Source organism: Protopterus annectens, chromosome 5.part0, assembly GCF_019279795.1.
Source record: "Protopterus annectens isolate FY-2018-M chromosome 5.part0, PAN1.0, whole genome shotgun sequence".
Taxonomy (NCBI): domain Eukaryota; kingdom Metazoa; phylum Chordata; order Ceratodontiformes; family Protopteridae; genus Protopterus; species Protopterus annectens.
Window position 1 is genome coordinate 565,198,840 of NC_056735.1, and position 19,178 is coordinate 565,218,017.

Below are 19,178 nucleotides of genomic sequence, written 5' to 3' on the forward strand. Positions count from 1 at the left end.
TTGTGAAAATGTTTATATCTTTTTTCTAAATGTGCTTTTTTTCCCTCAACAGGTGTAGAAACTCTTTTCAGCCATCATTCTACTGGGGAGGGCACTGCAAACTGGAAATTGTACTGGCCTTCTACATGAAGTGACCACAGATAATAAGTTCAAGCATTTCCATATCACAGTACTTGGAAGTTATGAGGGATTTTCTTTTCCATGAAAAAGAAATGCCAAATGCAGGTCACATTTTTTAAACCTGCTCCGTACAAATCTACATTTAAAAATGTTCACCTGGCAGTATCAGCAGTGTCTAAAAATGAATTTCACAGACACATTTGTGAATTTAGTCCTTTAAGTGACATAACGAGTAGATTCCAAAATAGTTGCTCTCGGCGTAAGTGACTTACTTTGGAGTAAGGCCTATCTATAAACATGTTAACACTGGGTCAGGTTGCAAAAGACCTGCTCTTGGTGTAAGTGGTCACTTATATCAAGACCAAGTTTTTTGGTATCAGGGCCCAAATGTTTGCTTAAAGTAAAAAAAAAGAAAAATCTTGGTGTTTCTAGGTAATGCTGTATTTGGCACCCAATATATTTAGATGAATCTCTCTGGCAGAGTTCACTAGCATCACTGTATCTGCAGAAGAGTTTCTGGAGAAGATAGGAAGCATATAGTGTGGGAGATAATAAAGTTATATGTTATTTATTTAATTAAAATTAACTGGGGATTAATAGATATATGTTACTTACTTAATTGCAATGCACAAGCAGTTTTATTAAGAATATGTTAGCTTTATTTTTCTTCTTTCATGTACAAGATTTTGATGGACTAGCCCCCTTTAAGGGGTCCTAACTTAAAAGATGGTAGTAGAAGATTCAACAGTCCAGTGGCATTCAATGTTTTGAATGTGGTGTCAAACCCACTCCACTGGAGGTGTTCTTCAGGTAGATTATTTGTTTCTAATTATTTAAATGTAACTGTGTTAAAACAGACAGGATGCTTCTTATGCTTCAGTGGGGGCTAATCTTAGTGTACCCCAAGGAAAAGTATATAATAATGGCTAGCAAAGTACTCTGGTGTAAAAGCAATGGTGGGCGGTGGGCACAGAAATATAGAGTATAAAGGGGTGCCTGGATTAGAAGATGGGAAATTAATATTCACTTGCTTCCTAATAAGTACATGCTGGTTTGTGTATACTTCTTCAGTAGACATGACAAGATACTGACATGATCTCATATCTACACCACTTATCAAATGAACTGAATTATTATGTTTTCAATTTTTTTTTTCATCAATATTTGCTGTGAAATACCATAGTAGCTTTGTAAATGAATGCAGCCTGAAACTCCTGCACTAGCCTAAAACTCTAGGCTGAATCATTCAGTCACCCAGGACCTTGCTGTTTGTCACTGGATAGTTTATCAACACTCAGAATGTAAAATCTACAAGATTGCTTGAATCCTGTAATGGTGGTTCGATTCAAAAAAAAAAAGAAGGAAGGTGGTTACTGTGCTTTTTCCATACTTTCTCTCTTTCCTTCAAGTTTGTGCAATCGTAGAATTTGGGATCTATACATAGTTTTTGGGTGTGGAGACTTGTCCCATGTCAGAAGGTGGAGGGACTTGCCTACTCCAATGAATAAATGCATAAATAAAATACTCAAAGAACAATATATGGCAAGGACACAGACGGACTACTAAAACTCACTTAATTTTTTAATATACGTTAGTCCTTTTGTAAAGAACAATGTCTATACTTCTTCAGACATTGTTCTTTATGAAAGCGCTAACATATATTTAAAAATTAGGCGAGTTTTAGTAGTGCGTCTGTGTCCTTGCCATATATTTTTCTTTGAGCAGTTTTTTTTTTCTCTTGTTACATAAATAAAATAAAATAAAATAACATTTTTGTGTTCTGCATCCTAGGGAGTGTCAGTGTTTTGAAAAGTAGCCTCCCAAAGTTTGAAACATTTTGAGGTCAAATAATTTAATGTCAGCTAAATGGAACACAATGGGACACAATTATTTAAAGTGGACGCAGATCAATATCTAATGTTCCACAGCAATGGAGCTTTAGTGCACTTAAGCATACATTGACCAAAATGTGTACAATGACATAACACATGCTAAGGTGGGGTTTCATCTGTCTACTTTTCTATATAAATACAAGACATTTTTATAGCTGATTAAATTAAGCCAATGATCAGAAAACTGCAATATCTTCTAATTGCAAGATGACATGGCCTTAGGAGATGAACATGCTCCTTTTCCCATAGATGTGCAACACCAGAGTTAATGTGTATTTTATATATCTGTATATATGGGCTTCCCTACACATGCTCAGGGTAAAATTGCTTGAGTGTTAGTAGGGTTTCTGGCATTTTTTTTTCATTCTTTTGGAATGTCGACTTTCAGGAAGTAGGTTTTTCAAAGTACAGCATTTACAAATGAAGGTGTGGGAGTGTAGGAAGTCATGTCATTTTGAAAAACTTTGTATCTGATGTTTATTTTGTTCACATTTGCAATCATTGTCTTATTCAGCTCTATCAGATGATTGGCTAATGTTTATTTAACTGAGGTTGTAAATATGATCTAGTAGTTTCTAACCTCAAATGGAAGAAAATAATTGCAGCATAAGCAGCCAAAAACAAAGGCACTGCAACACGGAAGAGATGCTCTGTGTTCCACTGTCTCTGTGTTTTCTGTTAATGAACCAGCATGGCATTTTTTAACATATTTTGCCATCCAGAAGCAGCAGGTGATTTTAAATTACAAACCAAACTATAAGTATCATAGACTGATTATTTTACACATGGTTGGCAAGTTGCTTGTCTTCCCCACCCAAAATAAATTCTTATCTATGTACCTAGTTTTTGTATTATTTTTAGCAACAATCACTAGGATGGCCTAATGGTTAAGATGTTTGCCTTACAAACACAAGGTGCAGGGTTTCAGTCTCACAAGGGATAATTGGCTAGGCTTACAATGACTTGCAAGGGCAGTTAGCCTAGTACTAACCTATGAACTATTAAGTAGGGAAATGCAGAAAAAATAAAGTATACTGAGATGAAAACAGTCCTAAAGATACATTGTTTAAATCATGGTGGAAAAATGAATTTGTATTCATTTATTGTTTTTTCGTCAGTACATTCAGTGTATTCTTTTTGCCAAAACTGCTCATTTTTAACTCAATTAACAATTTGAAAATGAAAACAAAAGACATATCTAGTACAGCATTCATTCATTCATTCATTTTACTATTTCTTAACCAGGTGGGTGGGGGCTTGTCAGTTGAACCTTTTCAGTCACAACCTGGGCTGCAGTGAAACTTTAGTGTAAGTAAAAGAGCACAACATTAATCAAGTGCAAATAATACATCAAAACAAATATTCTAGCATGAATTTTCCAAAATCAATACAAATACAATCAATTTATACAATTGCAAACATTTTACAAGGCAATACTGGTTATATAAGAAATGTAAGTACCTAAAGCGTAATTTCTCAGAGTAAGAAAGCATGTATCAATATAACGTATAAGGCAATATATAGTAGGTACAGAGATATAATTAGAAAACATTAAGCAAAATGTTGTTTGGAGGTAGATTATAATTGCTTTGTTAACAGAAATAATACAAGAGGCGAGATTCCAAAAAAGTTGTTTTCAGTGTAAGTCTGCCCTGATCCCAAACACCTGCTCTCTAAGTGACTTACTTCAGTTTAAGACCAATCTATAAGCAAGCTTACTACACAGACCAGATTCCAAAACACTTGCTCTCAAGCCTGTTGTTAGTGTTAAGTGGTCACTTACACGTAGAGCAAACCTTTTGGCATGGGGCCAAGAATATGTATGTAAACAGTCGGCCATTATCCTGAATTAACTGATATTCAATGAAAAGACAGCAAATGGAACGCAGAAGCCTAAAAGTCACACGTGCATTGATGTTTTGTGTATGCAAAGTTCAGTAAGTAAAATTGTTTTAATGCAAATCAGTTATTTTATACTTTAAATTAATCTAACATACAGTAGTAAGCTAGAGAGTTGTGGCTATGTTTACATCTTGCTACTGAAAGAGCAATGAAGAACGTATTCCCCTAAGGCTACTGTTATGCTACTGTAACTTTTCAAACAAGGAAATGTTCTTTTCTTTCACATAACCTTTCTGTTTATTGAATGTGGAATTCTGAAACACCATATAATTTCTCTTTGTATGTTTTCCTTTCAAGTGTAAACCAGAAGCAGCAGTTTTTACTCTGTGGTTAGATGTTATAATATGAGTTTAAAAAAAACAGTAGAACAGTACCTTTTATGAAACTCGAGGGAAACTTCAACAGACACAATTTATGTTAGTGCAGCAATGCCAGATCCTGTTAAAGGAAACAATGCTGCCTTAGTATGCACAAAATAGATGCTAAGTACAGAGCCCTTGAGAGCTAAGATGCTCAAAGCATGTGTCTGAAATTTCTATCAGTTTATATTACAACTGAAATGCAAGCAAACAGTTCATCTCTGGGATGATGGGATATCACAATGACACTACCTAGCTGTCAGATAATAACACATTTGCATGATGTATTGGCTATTGGGGCTTATACTTCCAGTCAGCCGTTGTATTTCCTTAAAAAAACTTATTGACTTAGCATCTTAATTTTCGCTCATACAACATCATTAACTTAGAACACTTGCAGGGGCAATGATATTCCATTTCAACAGGAGCAAGACCCTAAAAGCCAATAATTTAGACAGAGTACCAGAAAAAAGATGTAATTTCATGGAATTTGACATATGAGGCTGTAGCATTCATTCGTTATAATTTGTACTTTTTGAGGCAAAGTGTATCATGACCATGTTACTAATAAATATTGTGGAAGCTTAACATAAATAAGGAAACAAGTTTGTTACAAGACTGACTCAGCTATAGACAGTTTGTCTGTTTGTCACACAGCAGATATAGTATGAGCTTCGACTGCAAGTTTGTGTAAAGACACTTGCGCTTTAAATGTCATTAATATGGACAAGCCTATGGCAAACTCCACACAAAATGTTTTGTTAGTCTGACTACCTACAAAGGCTTGACCTCAGAAAAACTACAGTTGTGTAAGTTGAACTTACCATAACAGTAGATGTTATAATGATCACTGCTGCAGTAGCCTTAGCTATATGAGTTACATTCTGCCAAAGATATAACAGACGGCCAGATTCCAAAGCTTCAGGGCACCTTCCATGCACCCAAACTGTCAAGCAGCTCTAGCTGAGATGACTAAAAGAACAGTTTGGGGACAAAACCCTTCAGAGTCTTCCTGCCAGCAGACAGAGGGAGGCTGAGCCCTGAAAGGACATGGCCAGGAATAACAAAAAATAACTGTCCATACCCTGGCATATAAAGCACACCAAAAAACCAAGGGGGGTGGAGGGAGGGAGGGCTACTGCAACAGTGATCATTTGAACATTGTCTGTCATGGCAAGTTCAACTTATACAGTTGTACTATGTTCATAATATTGATCATTGATACAGTAGCCTTAGCTATATGGGTAGATTACCAAAGCTAACTAGATGTGTGAGATGGAGGGAGAAAGGTCCAAGATCCCCTGGAGCATGGTCCTAGCAAAGCAAGAGCTAGACCTAGAGAAGGAATCCAACTTACAGTGCTTTGTAAAAGTATGTACAGAGGGCCATGTAGAAGCTTCTAGAATACTTCTAGAATCCAATCCTTTCAAAAAGACATAGAACAAGCCAAGTTCCTTTCATAGTGGGCCTTGGCCCTGCCTGGAATAGATTAGCTGTGGTGAACATAGCAAAAGGTAATAGCTTAGACTACAATTAGGAAACAGTTTGTTTTGACATGGGCTGTCCCTTCTTCTTACCTTCACAGGAAATAAACAATCCATCTGAAGATCTGAAAAAATGAGTTCTGTCAAAGTAGTACCTGAGTTATCTGTAGATCTCCAAGGTGTACAGTATCCTTTCTCCATCATTTTTACATTCAGGAAAGAAAAATGGGAGCTGGGTAGTTTGGCTTAAAGTAATCTTGGATACCACTTTAGGTATGAAAGATGGATTAGCTCTCACAGAAACCCTGTCCTTGTGAAAAACGAGGTTGGGTTAACTCACCATAAGAGCTTGCAACTCAGATACACTTCTTGCAGGGGTTACAGCAATCACTAAAATAGCTTTTGTTAGGAACCTAAAGTCAGCCAGATTAGCTGGTTCAAACAGAGCAAGTGTTAGTTTATTTAACACAAAATTAAGATCCCAAGGAGAGCCAACCAGTTTACCTGAAGGCCTCTTATGCAAGACCCCTTTCAAGAATATTTTGACATGTGACTCCCTTGAAAGAGGAATATCCATGGACAGATACACTGAAATGGCCAATAAATGAACTTTGACAGCAGAATAAGAAAGGCCATAGGATAGTAACTTACACAAATATTGTAAAACTAGAGAACAACTGGCCCTGAATGGATCTTGATAATGTTATTGGCACCGGGTCTATATTACCAGATCAAACATTCAGGTTTTCAAATACCTAAACATCGAACTGGTAATATCGAAAGCCAAAAACCGTGAATGGCTGCTTTCAAGCAGGGAAAGAATTCCCTTGGCCGTTATGCAAATTTTGCCCTTTTGTCCAATGTAGAGTGATCTTAGAGTTGCATATTTACATTCTGAAAAGACTCTGCAAGGATAAGTTATCTAAATATGGAAAAATGTGGATACCCTGTAGCCTGCAGCGAACAATAACTGGAGCTAGACACTTTCTGAACACTCTTGGGGCAGGGGATAGTCCAAAGGGTAAGGCAGAGAACTGATAATGTGATCCAGACACAAAACCTTAAGAAATACTTAAAGTCTGGATAAAGAGGAATGTGATGTTAAGGATCTTTTAAGTCTAGTGTTAACAGGAAACTTGAAAAAAGAAGAAGAGGCAACAGGTTGTTAAGTGACATCATTTTGAATTTGGCACTATCACAAACAGGTTTTGGAAGGAAAGATCTATAACTGGTCTCAAAGCATTTGCTTTCTTTGGGACTAGGAACACTCTTGAATAAAACTCCTTCCCCATATGGGAAGGAAGAACTGATTCTATTACTCCTTGAGGCAGCATGTGATGATGAATAGGTAGGAAAAAAAAGTCTGATCTGCAGTATGAGGAATGACCTCCTGGAAAGCAGGAATTTCCTCCCACTGCCATCTGTAACCATGATTAATAATTTTTAGAACCCATTTGTCTGAAAACATCTGTTGCCAAAGAGAAAAATGGCAATTCTGACTTTCTGGAAAGGGCCAGGTTGGGAGGGGGTCACAAGGTCTCTTGAACAGTCAGTCATTCAGACTTGTAGGCATTTCCTTGGTTTGGCAAGGTTTGAGACTTCTTTTTGGAACAACCTTAACACTTCTTCTTAAACATCTATTTACCTGAATTCTATTGAGACTGTTTATTCTGTTTTTGCCAAAACCGGATGATGAGAAAGGAACTCTCTTAGACAAATTGGAAAATGAGAGCTGAAAAATCTTAGAGATTCCCAGAAACAGCTTGCCCCTTTCATCACACTTATTGATCGTCTATTTTTTACATCATCTGGGAGATTCTGAGAATGCAGCCAAGCAATCCTTAAACAGTACCAGTGATCATGGCTCTGGAAGAAGTAGCAACAGACTCATACACACAGACTACGAACAATGACTAGAAAGTTGGAAGAGACATGGGAGGGTGGCCTAATGGTTAAGGTGTTTGCTTTACAAACACAAGGTAAAGGGTTTAAATCTCACAGGGGCCTAATTAACTAGGCTTGCAAGGGCAGTTAGTCTAGTACTAACCTAAATTATTTAAAGCAGATTTTTCTTCACTAGATGAAACTGTAGATAAAATATTCCTTAGACTTTCACAATATTATAGAATAAACTTTAACATATGAGCCTGTCAATTTAAAGTTCTGAAATTCACAGTTGCAGAAATATACATTTTTCCCTGTACCTATCAATAATTTCCCACCCTTATTAGAAAGAGTAGAACTGGAATTAACTAAGTGCTCTGCAGCAGAAGAGTCAGCTAAAGCTGCAGCTACTGAGTCAGGATTGGACTGAGGAACTTTATACATCCCATCTGCCACTTAAGGGACAGCTGGCAGACTATTAGGAAAATTGCAGGTGGTAAGATAAACATCCTGTAAAGCAGACATGACAGGAAAAATGGGTGTAGGTTCTGGAAAATCCTTTTGTAATAACTCACAGTATTTTCTGAGGGACTGAAAACCATCAGTGTTCTCCCATTTAAAACAAGTGAAACCCTCACAGGGAAAATCAGAAAGTGAGCTCTTCTCTGAAGACAAAACAGTGAACCCATCCCAGCATCTTCCTGTTCAGATTCAGAACATTGAATCTCTTCAGGAAAGGAGGCATCCATCTTTCTTTTACTGGAAACTACTCTACAAGAAGGATCAATAGTCTGATTCTAACCCTGAGCCAGTCCCACTAAACTACTCCTATCCAAAGGACTTTAAGGAGCAGAAGTACAGTAGATACATGCTTGTTTTCTCTGTTTCCTTTTGACAAGAAAAATGGGGACAGCATTCTGACACAACAGAGAAACCTTCCTTGTTTTCTCTCCTAGGACCAAGAAGAGTGGTTCTCCCTTGCCCACTGAAGGGACCACAACATCTGGAGAGGACACGGCTAACTCCTGATCCGTAGTGGCTGCAGGTGCTACACCAGAGGGATCTGGGGTAAAAGATGAGTTGTTAGAGGTACAACAAATGGCAACAGCAGTGTCACCTACCAGTAGCTGAGGAAAACCGCTAGCCTGCTCTGATGGCAAAGGCTATTTACTTAACCTTTTCTTTTTGTGACTGGAAGAAAGACCGACTGTGGGGCTGACAATCTGTTTCTTAGTCAAGCCAAAAATGTTGCCTCTATCCTGGGAAAACAAGCAAGAAATACCAGTAAAACTACCAGCCCATAAAAGGTATTTATTTATTTATTTATTTATTTATTTATTTATTTTTTTACAGAAAAAAAAAACACAGTAAAAGCCCTTTCAAAAACTAATGCAGCCCAAAAATGTTAAAATAAACACAATTGTTACACACACACACACACACACACACACACACACACGCACACACAAAAATTTTTATCAATTAGTTAACACCATTTTAAACTGTCAGAAACAATGAGTGCTCAGTTTAAAAGCATGTTACACTCTTGAGAGAATCTGTTAAAACACAACACTCCTAGACTTAAAATAACTTTCATGAAGAGGAAAGTAATAAACATCAGAAAAAAATAAAGTTTTTCCCCAAAGAGAACTTATAAGCCCAGCTAAGGAAAGCAGAAAACGACCATTCTTGCAAGCCTCAGAGCAGTGTACACTTTGGTGCCAGGGTAGCACTGAAGGCCTTTTTTCCCTAACTTGCCTTTTAGTCAGCTCAGCCCAAGCTGCTTGACAGTTTGGCCAAGTGAAAGGTGCTCGGAAGCTTTGAAAGCTGATCAGTTGTTATATCCTTGGAAGGATATAACCCATATAGCTACGGCTACTGCAGAAATGTTCAGTATGAAGAACATCACAGATTTCCACCATAACAGATTTATATGCCACAATGAATGTTGCTGTACAATACATATGAAATAAATATATTTTGTTCTTAATAGTATACAGTTTGTCGATCATAAATCATATGTGTTAGGCCCTTCGTATAAAGCAACCTTTAACATGGATACAAGCTGACCTAAAAAAAAAAACACTCAGGTTAAAGAAAATGAAATTTTGTCAGTATTTCAAAGGCTCTATTTTACAACACCTACAAATGTTTAAATGGATTATCTGTTTGTGTTTTCTGTCCTGTTCCACTCTTGTTTATTTACTTCAGCAAGTGTGTGAGTAAGCATGTCCAGATGTACAAGACAGAAGTAAAAATATATGTATACAGGTGCATGAAAATAAATATACATAGATATATAAATATAATGCATACATAGATAGATATAGATACACACACATGCGCGCGCACACACACACACACACACACACACACACACACACACACACACACACACACATACACACACTACGTATAAATACATATGGAAACTATGGTGCAGTAAACAGAATCATGTGAAACTTTAAAAATTATTAATTTCTTCCAAAATCTAAATTTATGCATCTGTTTACATTTTACCAACCAGTTGCTGGTAAATGTTAAGTATTTAAAGATGACTAAAGTTGATAAAAAACTTTATTATTACTAAGTATATTATTAATATCAAATGAAGAAGAGAGTACATGACTTCCTTATAAGAAACTAAAACTCCAAAAGAATACGTATGTTATAATAGCTTCCAGTGAAATATGGTATTAATACAGCTGAGTGATTTAGAACTAGAAACATCCATTAAGTATTGTTTAGCATACACCATATCATAATTCTGTATAAGAATTTTATTCTGGATAGATTATTGAAAAGTATAACACCAATTGGAAGTTTCTCCAAATCCTGGAAAAAATGCAAATGTACCTTCTTCCTCAGAGCCAATAACCTATACCCTCTATGGTTCCACTGAGGAAAGATGAAACATTATGTACCAACGGCAAAATATCAGAAGGATGAAAAGTTAGACTTCAGGCATTTTTTTTTTTTTTACAGATGGGACAAGTCCTCATACTTTCCCACTGTGAAAGCTCTCCACACAGCCAAATGTAGATATACCAGACTCATGGTAATACAAACATGAAGAGAGGTTAAAACTCCCAGACCAAGTGAATTACTGCCAGCACACACACACGCACACACAGACCACATTGTCAGTGATTTCCCATGTTAAACAGTTGCTGGTATTTTGAACCTTGTCTTCTTGTGACTCAGGCTCTGGATACTTGGAAATTGTAAACTCAGCAACCTAAAGACATACCATCCTCTTATGAGGTCCTACCCCAACTCAGGGGCAAAAATGTACAGGCCACTTGGACTTAAAAATTTCGTACATCATTGTTGTTCAGAACAGAATTTTGTTTACTCTTTAGTCAGTATGACAGGACCACAAAACTGCAGCCTACTCACAAACATGAAAACTCTGCAAAATTGAAGATTTACTGTAAGTTGTGAGTAGCATCAAATTGGAAACACAAACATTATGATGACAATTCAATAAAGCAATGCATAATTTACTTTTTTGCTTACCTTCATGTTGCTTATTCCACTGTAACAACCAGTTTAATCTGCAGTCACATGACCATCGATTTCCATGAAGATAAACAGCTTCCAGCAATGTCATAGGACTAAATATACTGCTTGGCAGAGACTCAATTGAATTATTTGATAGAAAAAGATGCCTTATGGAAGAAAATCTAAAGTAGTCCAGGAATGTAAATGTTGCAAATGTGTTTGGATGAAGTTGTTTCAGTAAATTTCCCTCTAAGTGAAGAAGTCTCAATGAGATCAGGCCACTGAAAGCATTTGGATCTATAAATTCAATTTTGTTGTTGTCCATGTGGAGTCTCAATAAACTTGAAAGCCCCAGAAGTGTGTGTCCAGTTAGAACTTCCAGTTTGTTGTAGCTCATTTTAAGTACCTAACAGGAAAAGAAAACATCCACTCACTGACCACTAACAATATTTTACTGCCTTTAAATACAGCAAATTGAAACAGTACTGTCTTCAATGCTTAACAGAGTCAGCGAAAGTACGAAAACACCTGTTTATAACAAGGTAAACAAAAACAGTCTGGATTCTTAATGCTGTTTTATGATGTTGGAATACCTTATCTTAACTGCTTGTTAAATAGTACAATTTTTGAATTGCCTTTATGGTATTTTAATATTCACAGTACATATCTGTAGAACTGAGACACCAATACTGTTCTCCTTTACAATTAAACACCATTTTCTAATCTACCAAGTAACAGGAATGAAAACACCAGAAAATACTACAGGTTTTGATCTTATACAGCATAAAACAGGCAACAGTAATTAAATGTATTGACAAATATGTTGCAGAGGATGAATGCCTGTGAGCAAACATATAAGAAGGCAATACAGAGAATTATGAGTGGGTTGCCAATCATAATCTGCTTATTCTGTGTCCAAGACATAAATGCCAAAAAAGTCACCTCGAGAGCAAAGCTCAAGAGGTGAATCTTTGCATTCATGTCTCAAGAACATGTTAATAAAGAGTTATGATCATAATTCTTTGTAGTGCATATAGCTTTACTTGCTCCACAAACTATTTAAATTAAAAAAAAAGTGTTAAGGGTTTCACCACATTTCAAAGCTATAAGGCACTTATGAAGCACTGCCAGAAAGGCAGTAACATATTCTCTTATGTTACACAAAGTCAGGGACACATTACCAGGACATACACTTGGCAGAAACAAATTTGTTTTCATTCTGCTGCTGTTGTTGCTGGCTGGTCAGTGCTGGAAGATTTAACTGTGTAGGGAGTTACCCAATCATAATAACTGAAGCAGGGAGTGCTTAACATTTGTTAAGATTTGGTCTCATGCTATAGAAGTGCTTACCTTATTTTTCTTTTTTTTCCAGATACTGGAGTGTGATCACCATGTTCCATGCACTACAATCAAGTTAATAAAAAAAATGCCTCTGTATCAGACTTCCATTTAAATTAAGCAGCAGGGTAGCCACCTAGGAAAACACCCTTTGACTTCCAAATGTATTATATTTTACAGGGGTAAAGCACTGAAAAGTTTTAGTCTCAATCAGGGTATACAAAGTCAGAATTATATTTAGTGAGAGATAGCAAGAATATAATTAAAATACACATGTGAAATACCATTATTAGCTAACAAAAATGCAAAGAATATGTAGAATACTAATATGCACTATTTACAATTAAAAAAATCATACAGAAAGCTAGGTGTCTGTATGATCATTACAGCTGTGCATTATCTAAGTTGGAATGATAGGACAGTCAAGTGGGGTGAAGGCTGTTTGAGATTGTGAAAGGAGATGTTATATTAAGCATAAGATTATGTGACTGAGATTTGTAGATTGGTTCAATAGAACCTGCCATATGAGGGATGAGTGTTACTAGTAAGAGAAAGACAAAGAGGAGGCAGGCCTTTTGTTAAATCCTAAATTTTACATAAAATGAGGTGTCTTATTTTGGGGGAATACTTTCCCAGAGATTTGGGTTGGGAAGTCTGCTGATGATGCTAAAATAGTTGGGGCTGTTACAACAATTAAAGATCAGAATGAAATTCAACCATAGTTAGATTCCTTAGATAAATAGGCAGAATGTAACAGAATGCATTTTAATGAGTCTAAATGCAGGGTACTGCTTATGGGTAGACATAACTTTGGCTACCCATATAGTATGTATAATATAATTATTAAAGAAATTTATGAATATGAAAACCTTAGTATAGGTTATTGATAAGAGATTTAGTTTTGAAAGGTAGGTGAATAAAATCTTGTGGAATTCTTATTCTGTAGTTTGAACTCTATTAAGAACTGTGTGTTCTTAGCAAAATCATACCATCAACTTTGTGAATTGATTATTTGTTTAATAAAGCACACAGTTTTAATAATTGGTTAAGACAGTTAACACTGGGTTATAACATCAAACGTATCTACTGAGAAGAGAGTATTTAAGGTTGGAGAATGTTTCTAGTGATGGGTTACACCTTAAGCTGTATGTTGCCTCCTTCATGGCTAGCAAAATTATGGAAAAATTAACTATTTTGTATACAAGGCAGAATATTAGATAAAGGTGGCAGACTGTTTGATAAAACCATAAAGTTACTTTGCAATGCAAGAAGCCTGAGAAATAAATTATAAGATAATTTTCAAATTTAATTGAATCATGGAATTCAACATATTAGCATTTAATGATTTTTATTAAATATGCATTCTAGGGGGATATTTTAATTGTGGAAGAGTGGCTACTTTATGGGTCCACAAAAGTATATCATTTTATCTTGTCAAAGCTGCAATGCTTTTACAAAACAATTGTTTTAAATGCTTGGATTTCAATCATAAAAATAGCATTTTCATAGTTTTAAGCTATTGCACCACCAAGTATATCTAGTACGGAGGACTGGAAATACTTGACATATTTAGTGTACTCTTTCGAGACAAAGAAAAACATTTTACTTATGGATGAATTCAACTACCCTGGAATAAAGGTGAATTCTATCTTTACTACTGTTAACGCATGTTTTGAGTAAGAAATTATTATCTCTTTGTGAGCACAGTGCACTAACACAACTGGTTATAGTAATATGCGAGATAATAATAATTTAGATTAATAGCAACTAATATTCCAAACAAAATACAGGATTTAAGCGTGACAACGCGCCCCCTGAGTGTTTGGACCATAATAAAATCACATTTTACATGGAACTAAATGTAAATAGCTCTTTTCATAGTAAAACACACACTATACATCAAATAGATTACTGTAAATATTTTACTTAAATTTCTAATACAGATTGGACCTACCTATTAAATCTCATGGAATATCAGTGTGAGTAACTATGCTAATGAATTTGTTCATCTGAAAAATGTCAGTATTTCGTCTCTTACATGGTGGAATAAGTCAGGTTATACAGGCAAGGAAACAAGACACTATGAAACCTTTACAAGATTCCCTACCAATTTCCCTACCAATACCAATAAGAAAATGTTTAACTCAACTTGTAAAAATGTAAAATCAGAAATAAAAATGGCTACGATTAACTATGAAAACAATTTGATTAGTAAATCCACAAATAAAACACATTTTATAAATATAGTAAGTCATTGGCTACAAGGTCATCATCCATTGAATTCACTTCAAACAATGCTATAACGCTATTTGATGCTTACATTACAGACTGCGAGTTTAATGAATATTTATTCGCTGTAAGTCAGGATGTTGGTTCAAGTGGTCCTATTATAGATCAGATTACTGTTTCAGGTGTTTGCTCTCTTTTTTTCTGACTCAGTTAGGAAGGCCTTCTCTAAGTTAAATAAAAATTCATCTATGGGTCCTGACAAAACATCTAGTGTCTCTTTATATTTGGTGAATGAAGTATTAACAACCATTATGCAACTCATTTTTAATACATTTTTGGAAAATGGCACTTGTCCAATAATAGGAAGTTATCTTACATTTTCCATGTACAGTGGATATAAAAGGTGTATGTACCCCTGTTAAAATGCCAGGTTTTTGTGATATAAAAAATGAGACCACAATAAATCATTTCAAACGTTTCCCACCTTTAATGTGACCTATAAGCTGTACAATTCAATTGAAAAACAAACAAATCTTTTAGGGGAAAAATATAAAAAATAAAAAAACTTACAATAAGCTGGTTGCATAAGTGTGCACACCCTTAAACTAATACTTTGTTGAAGCACCTTTTGATTTAATTACAATATTCAGTCTTCTTGGGTAGGAGTCTATCAGCATGGCACATCTTGACTTGGCAATATTTGCCCACTTTTCCATGTAAAAGCACTCCAAATCTGTCAGATTTTGAGGGCATCTCTTGTGCACAGCCCTCTTCAGGTCACGCCACAGATTTTCTATTGGATTTAGGTCTGGACTCTGGCTGGGCCATTCCAAAACTTTAATTTTCTTCTGGTGAAGTCATTCTTTTGTTGATTTGGATGTATGCTTGGTGTCATTGTCGTGTTGAAAGGTGAAATTCCTCCTCATCTTCAGCTTTCTAGCAGACACCTGAAGGTTTTGGGCCAAAAGTGACTGATATTTAGAACTGTTCATAGTTCCCTCCAACTCGACTAAAGTCCCAGTTCCAGCTGAAGAAAAGCAACCCCAACGCATGATACTGCCACCACCATGATTCACCATAGGGATGGTGTTCTTTTGGTGATGCGAAGTGTTGTTTTTGTGTCAAATGTACCTTTTGGAATTGGCCAAAAAGTTCAGCCTTGGTCTCATCAGACCATAACACATTTTTCCACATACCTTTGGGAGACTTGCTGTATTGTTTTGCAAATTTTATCCAGGCCTGAATGTTGTTCTGTGTAAGAAAAGGCTTCCGTCTTGCAACCCTACCCCATAGTCCAGGCATATGGTGAATTTTGGAGATTGTTGTCACATGTAGTACATGAACAGTACTTGCCAGAAATTTCTGCAGCTTCTTCAGTGTTGCTGTAGGTCACTTGGCAGCCTTCCTGACTAGTTTTTGTCTTGTCTTTTCATCAATTTTGGAGGGATGTCCAGTTCTTTGCAACATCACTGTTGTCCCCATATTTTCTCCACTTTTTAATGACTGTCTTCATTGTGTTCCATGGTATATCCAATGCTGTGGAAATTTTTTGTACCCTTCTCCTGACTGATACCTTTCAACGAGATCCCTTTGTTGCTTTGTAAGCTCTCTGCAAACCGTGGCTTTTACTGTAGCAGGCAACAAAGTAAATGTCAGGAAAATCCTACTAGGACAGCTGAACTTTATTTGGGGTTAATCATAGTCTCTTTAATTGATGGCAGGTGTGTACCCAAGTAGACTGAATGCTGCCAATTAAATCAGAAGGTGCTTCAACAAAGTATTAGTTTAAGGGTGTGCACACATGCAACCAACTTATTGGACGTTTTTATTTTTTATATTTTTTCCCAGGGGTGTGTAAACTTTTTATATCCACTGTACATTAAAAGGGCAGGAAAGATATTATTATTAGCAACTACAGGCCTAAAAGTTTGATATCCACAGAAGGAAAGTGTTTCGAAAGATATTTTATAGAATTAATATGCAACGCTGGTTTTAAATGATCGGCCAAGGATACTGATCAACACAGTTTTATAAAGCAAATATCTACGCATAGTAGATATTTACTTTATAAAATTGGTATCTACTTTGAGTAACTTAGTGAGCGTCTACAATTAAATAACAATGGCCTTGGGTATGGGTTCATCTTCAGGCATAATCTTTTTGGGTCTTGCCAAAAACTTTTCATTGTCTTTCATTTTATTCCATTTACAAATACTTACTTGAATCTAGCATAAATTGTTATATCGTTATATTGCCAGATGGATTATGAACTGTTTACCTGACAGACAGCGATATGTTAAGATATGTAATGTGCATTAAGACTACCTGCCTACAACATCTGGTGATCCCTAAGGGTCAGTATTGGGTCAAATGCTGTTTTATTTTGTTTCCAGTATTCCAAGGAACACCCATATTCTGGAAACAAAAAATCTACGACAATTGCAAAATTGGTTTTATTATACAAAATAATTCTGATGCCAATTATCTTAATGTGTGCTTACATCTGATTTGTAAGTGAGCACTAGACACTTGACTAAACTTTAGCTTGGAAAAATGCAAGATTATATTTTTGAATTAAAATCCTAAAATTTCCCATTTGTTTCACAGGCTTACTACTTAAAGAGGCCTAGGAATAAAAATATCTTGGCATTATTATTGCATCTGACTTATCTTTTAATCATCATGTTAAGACTACTATTACTAAAGCAAATAAATAAATAACTGGGTTATTTATTAAGAAACCTTTCAATTATAAATGAGAAATATTTGATTGTAGTGTATTTAATTTACATCAGACCCATTATTCAGTACAGCAATATATTCTTACACTAAGACTCAATAAAATAACTTTAGAAGGTGCTTATACAGAAGAAGTGTTCTGTACAATAATGTTAAGTTTTTTTTTTGGGGAGGGCTGGTGTGGGGGAAGAGGTTTTTTTTCTGAAGCTTTCAAAGTATAACTACTATGAGAGAGACAAGTTCAGGTTGTCTAAGAATGTGAATAATAGGGATCTCAGGAAAAAGTCAACCTTTTGATAAACATGGAGCTATTTTTTCCAGTGTTTGAAAGGTGTGCTTAGTTTTAATAATAAATCTACAAATTTATTTGGTTACTGTTTAAATGTGTATGGAGTTTTTTTGTTTGATTTTGTAATGCTGAGGATATGATGTGGTGCCGAATTCAAGTTGGGACAATTGAAAGCCTTTGCCTATAGCTGTTACTTAGAAAGGGGAAGCTTTCATTGGTCCAAAAAAAAAAACTTTTTTACCCTTTTTCTTGCATAGTTGAGGCAGGGGGAACAGATAAGGAAGTGGTCAGCCTACCTAAACCACTTATGAACATTACTATTTGTACAAGAGAGATTCCAAAAGAAAAATTGTTGTACGTCATGTGAAAGAAGGAACAACTTCAGCTACAGAAAGAAGTCAGTGCTACGCTGTAAGACTGCTTCATATTCATGTTAGAGTTTAGAGAGGGACACATAGTTTATTATCACTGATTTAGATAATCTGAGCAAGGCAGACATCTAGGAGGGTTGCTGTTAACTTGCTACTGGAATTTTGCTGTGACAGGGGGGTGGGGGGCAAGTCCAATGGAGTAGTGAATCCGCCATAAGAAAATTTTAGTTGCACTGTAGTTATACAGTTTGAATTTGCATCAGAGAAAGGATGTGGAGCAAGAGGCTTAAAATACAAGAATATAATATATAAAGTAAAGATCCACCAGCTTAGAAGGATCATTGCCAGAATGGCAGAGGAATAGTTATTGTTACACTGTTAATCATACAACTTTGAATATGACTCTCTGAGGTTATCTGTGAAGCCAGAAAAGACAAATTTACCTAATTTAAAGCAAGTGTGAAGTATATTTAGTTAAAATAAAAAAAACGTAAACCCTCGTTGCTGAGAGGAATCACAGTGCTCGTATCACACCAACAAAAGTTTATTAATGAGTTTTGCATCCAAGAAAAAATCTAGCAAACTCCAGGGTGAACTGAGGGTGATAACATACATTTCTGAGACATTTTTTCTGACCATGACTTCTTTGTTGCTATACTAAAGAAAATAAAACAATTTATACTAATCAAGAAGTATATATACTACCAAAATATAAAATCTTTGATATTAAAACTGTTATTTTTAATTGCCTGTTTTTTTTTTTTTTTTTTTTTTTAGAATAACAGAAGGAGACTTGAGTGGAAACATATTTAACATCTGGTAATAGGCTGCATATAAACAATACAAGTTTTCTTTTTGTTCTTCTTTAATAAGACAAGAAAATGCTATTTGTTTTCTTTCTCCTCATCGAATATGGCCTGACACCTCTGCCTTGTTTTAGCTTTGCAATAAACAAATATATCAGTCCCACTGAGTGTTGTTAATAGCTTCAGACCAATAAGACTTAAAACTAGTAAAATTTATCTTTAGGGTTAGGCAAAATCCTGTGACTCATGGAAATATTCTGG

The 19,178-nt window shown here is 35.6% G+C and overlaps 1 protein-coding gene across 1 annotated transcript in view; it reads right to left on the reverse strand.

Annotated features, from left to right (window-relative positions):
* The window catches only part of MXRA5 (matrix remodeling associated 5), a 417,732-nt gene that overhangs the window by 323,278 nt on the left and 75,276 nt on the right, over positions 1–19,178 (reverse strand). Inside the window, exon 4 of the mRNA XM_044072449.1 lies at positions 11,161–11,551. Within this exon, the coding sequence (XP_043928384.1) occupies positions 11,161–11,551 (391 nt within the window). The remainder of the gene's footprint in view (positions 1–11,160; positions 11,552–19,178) is intronic.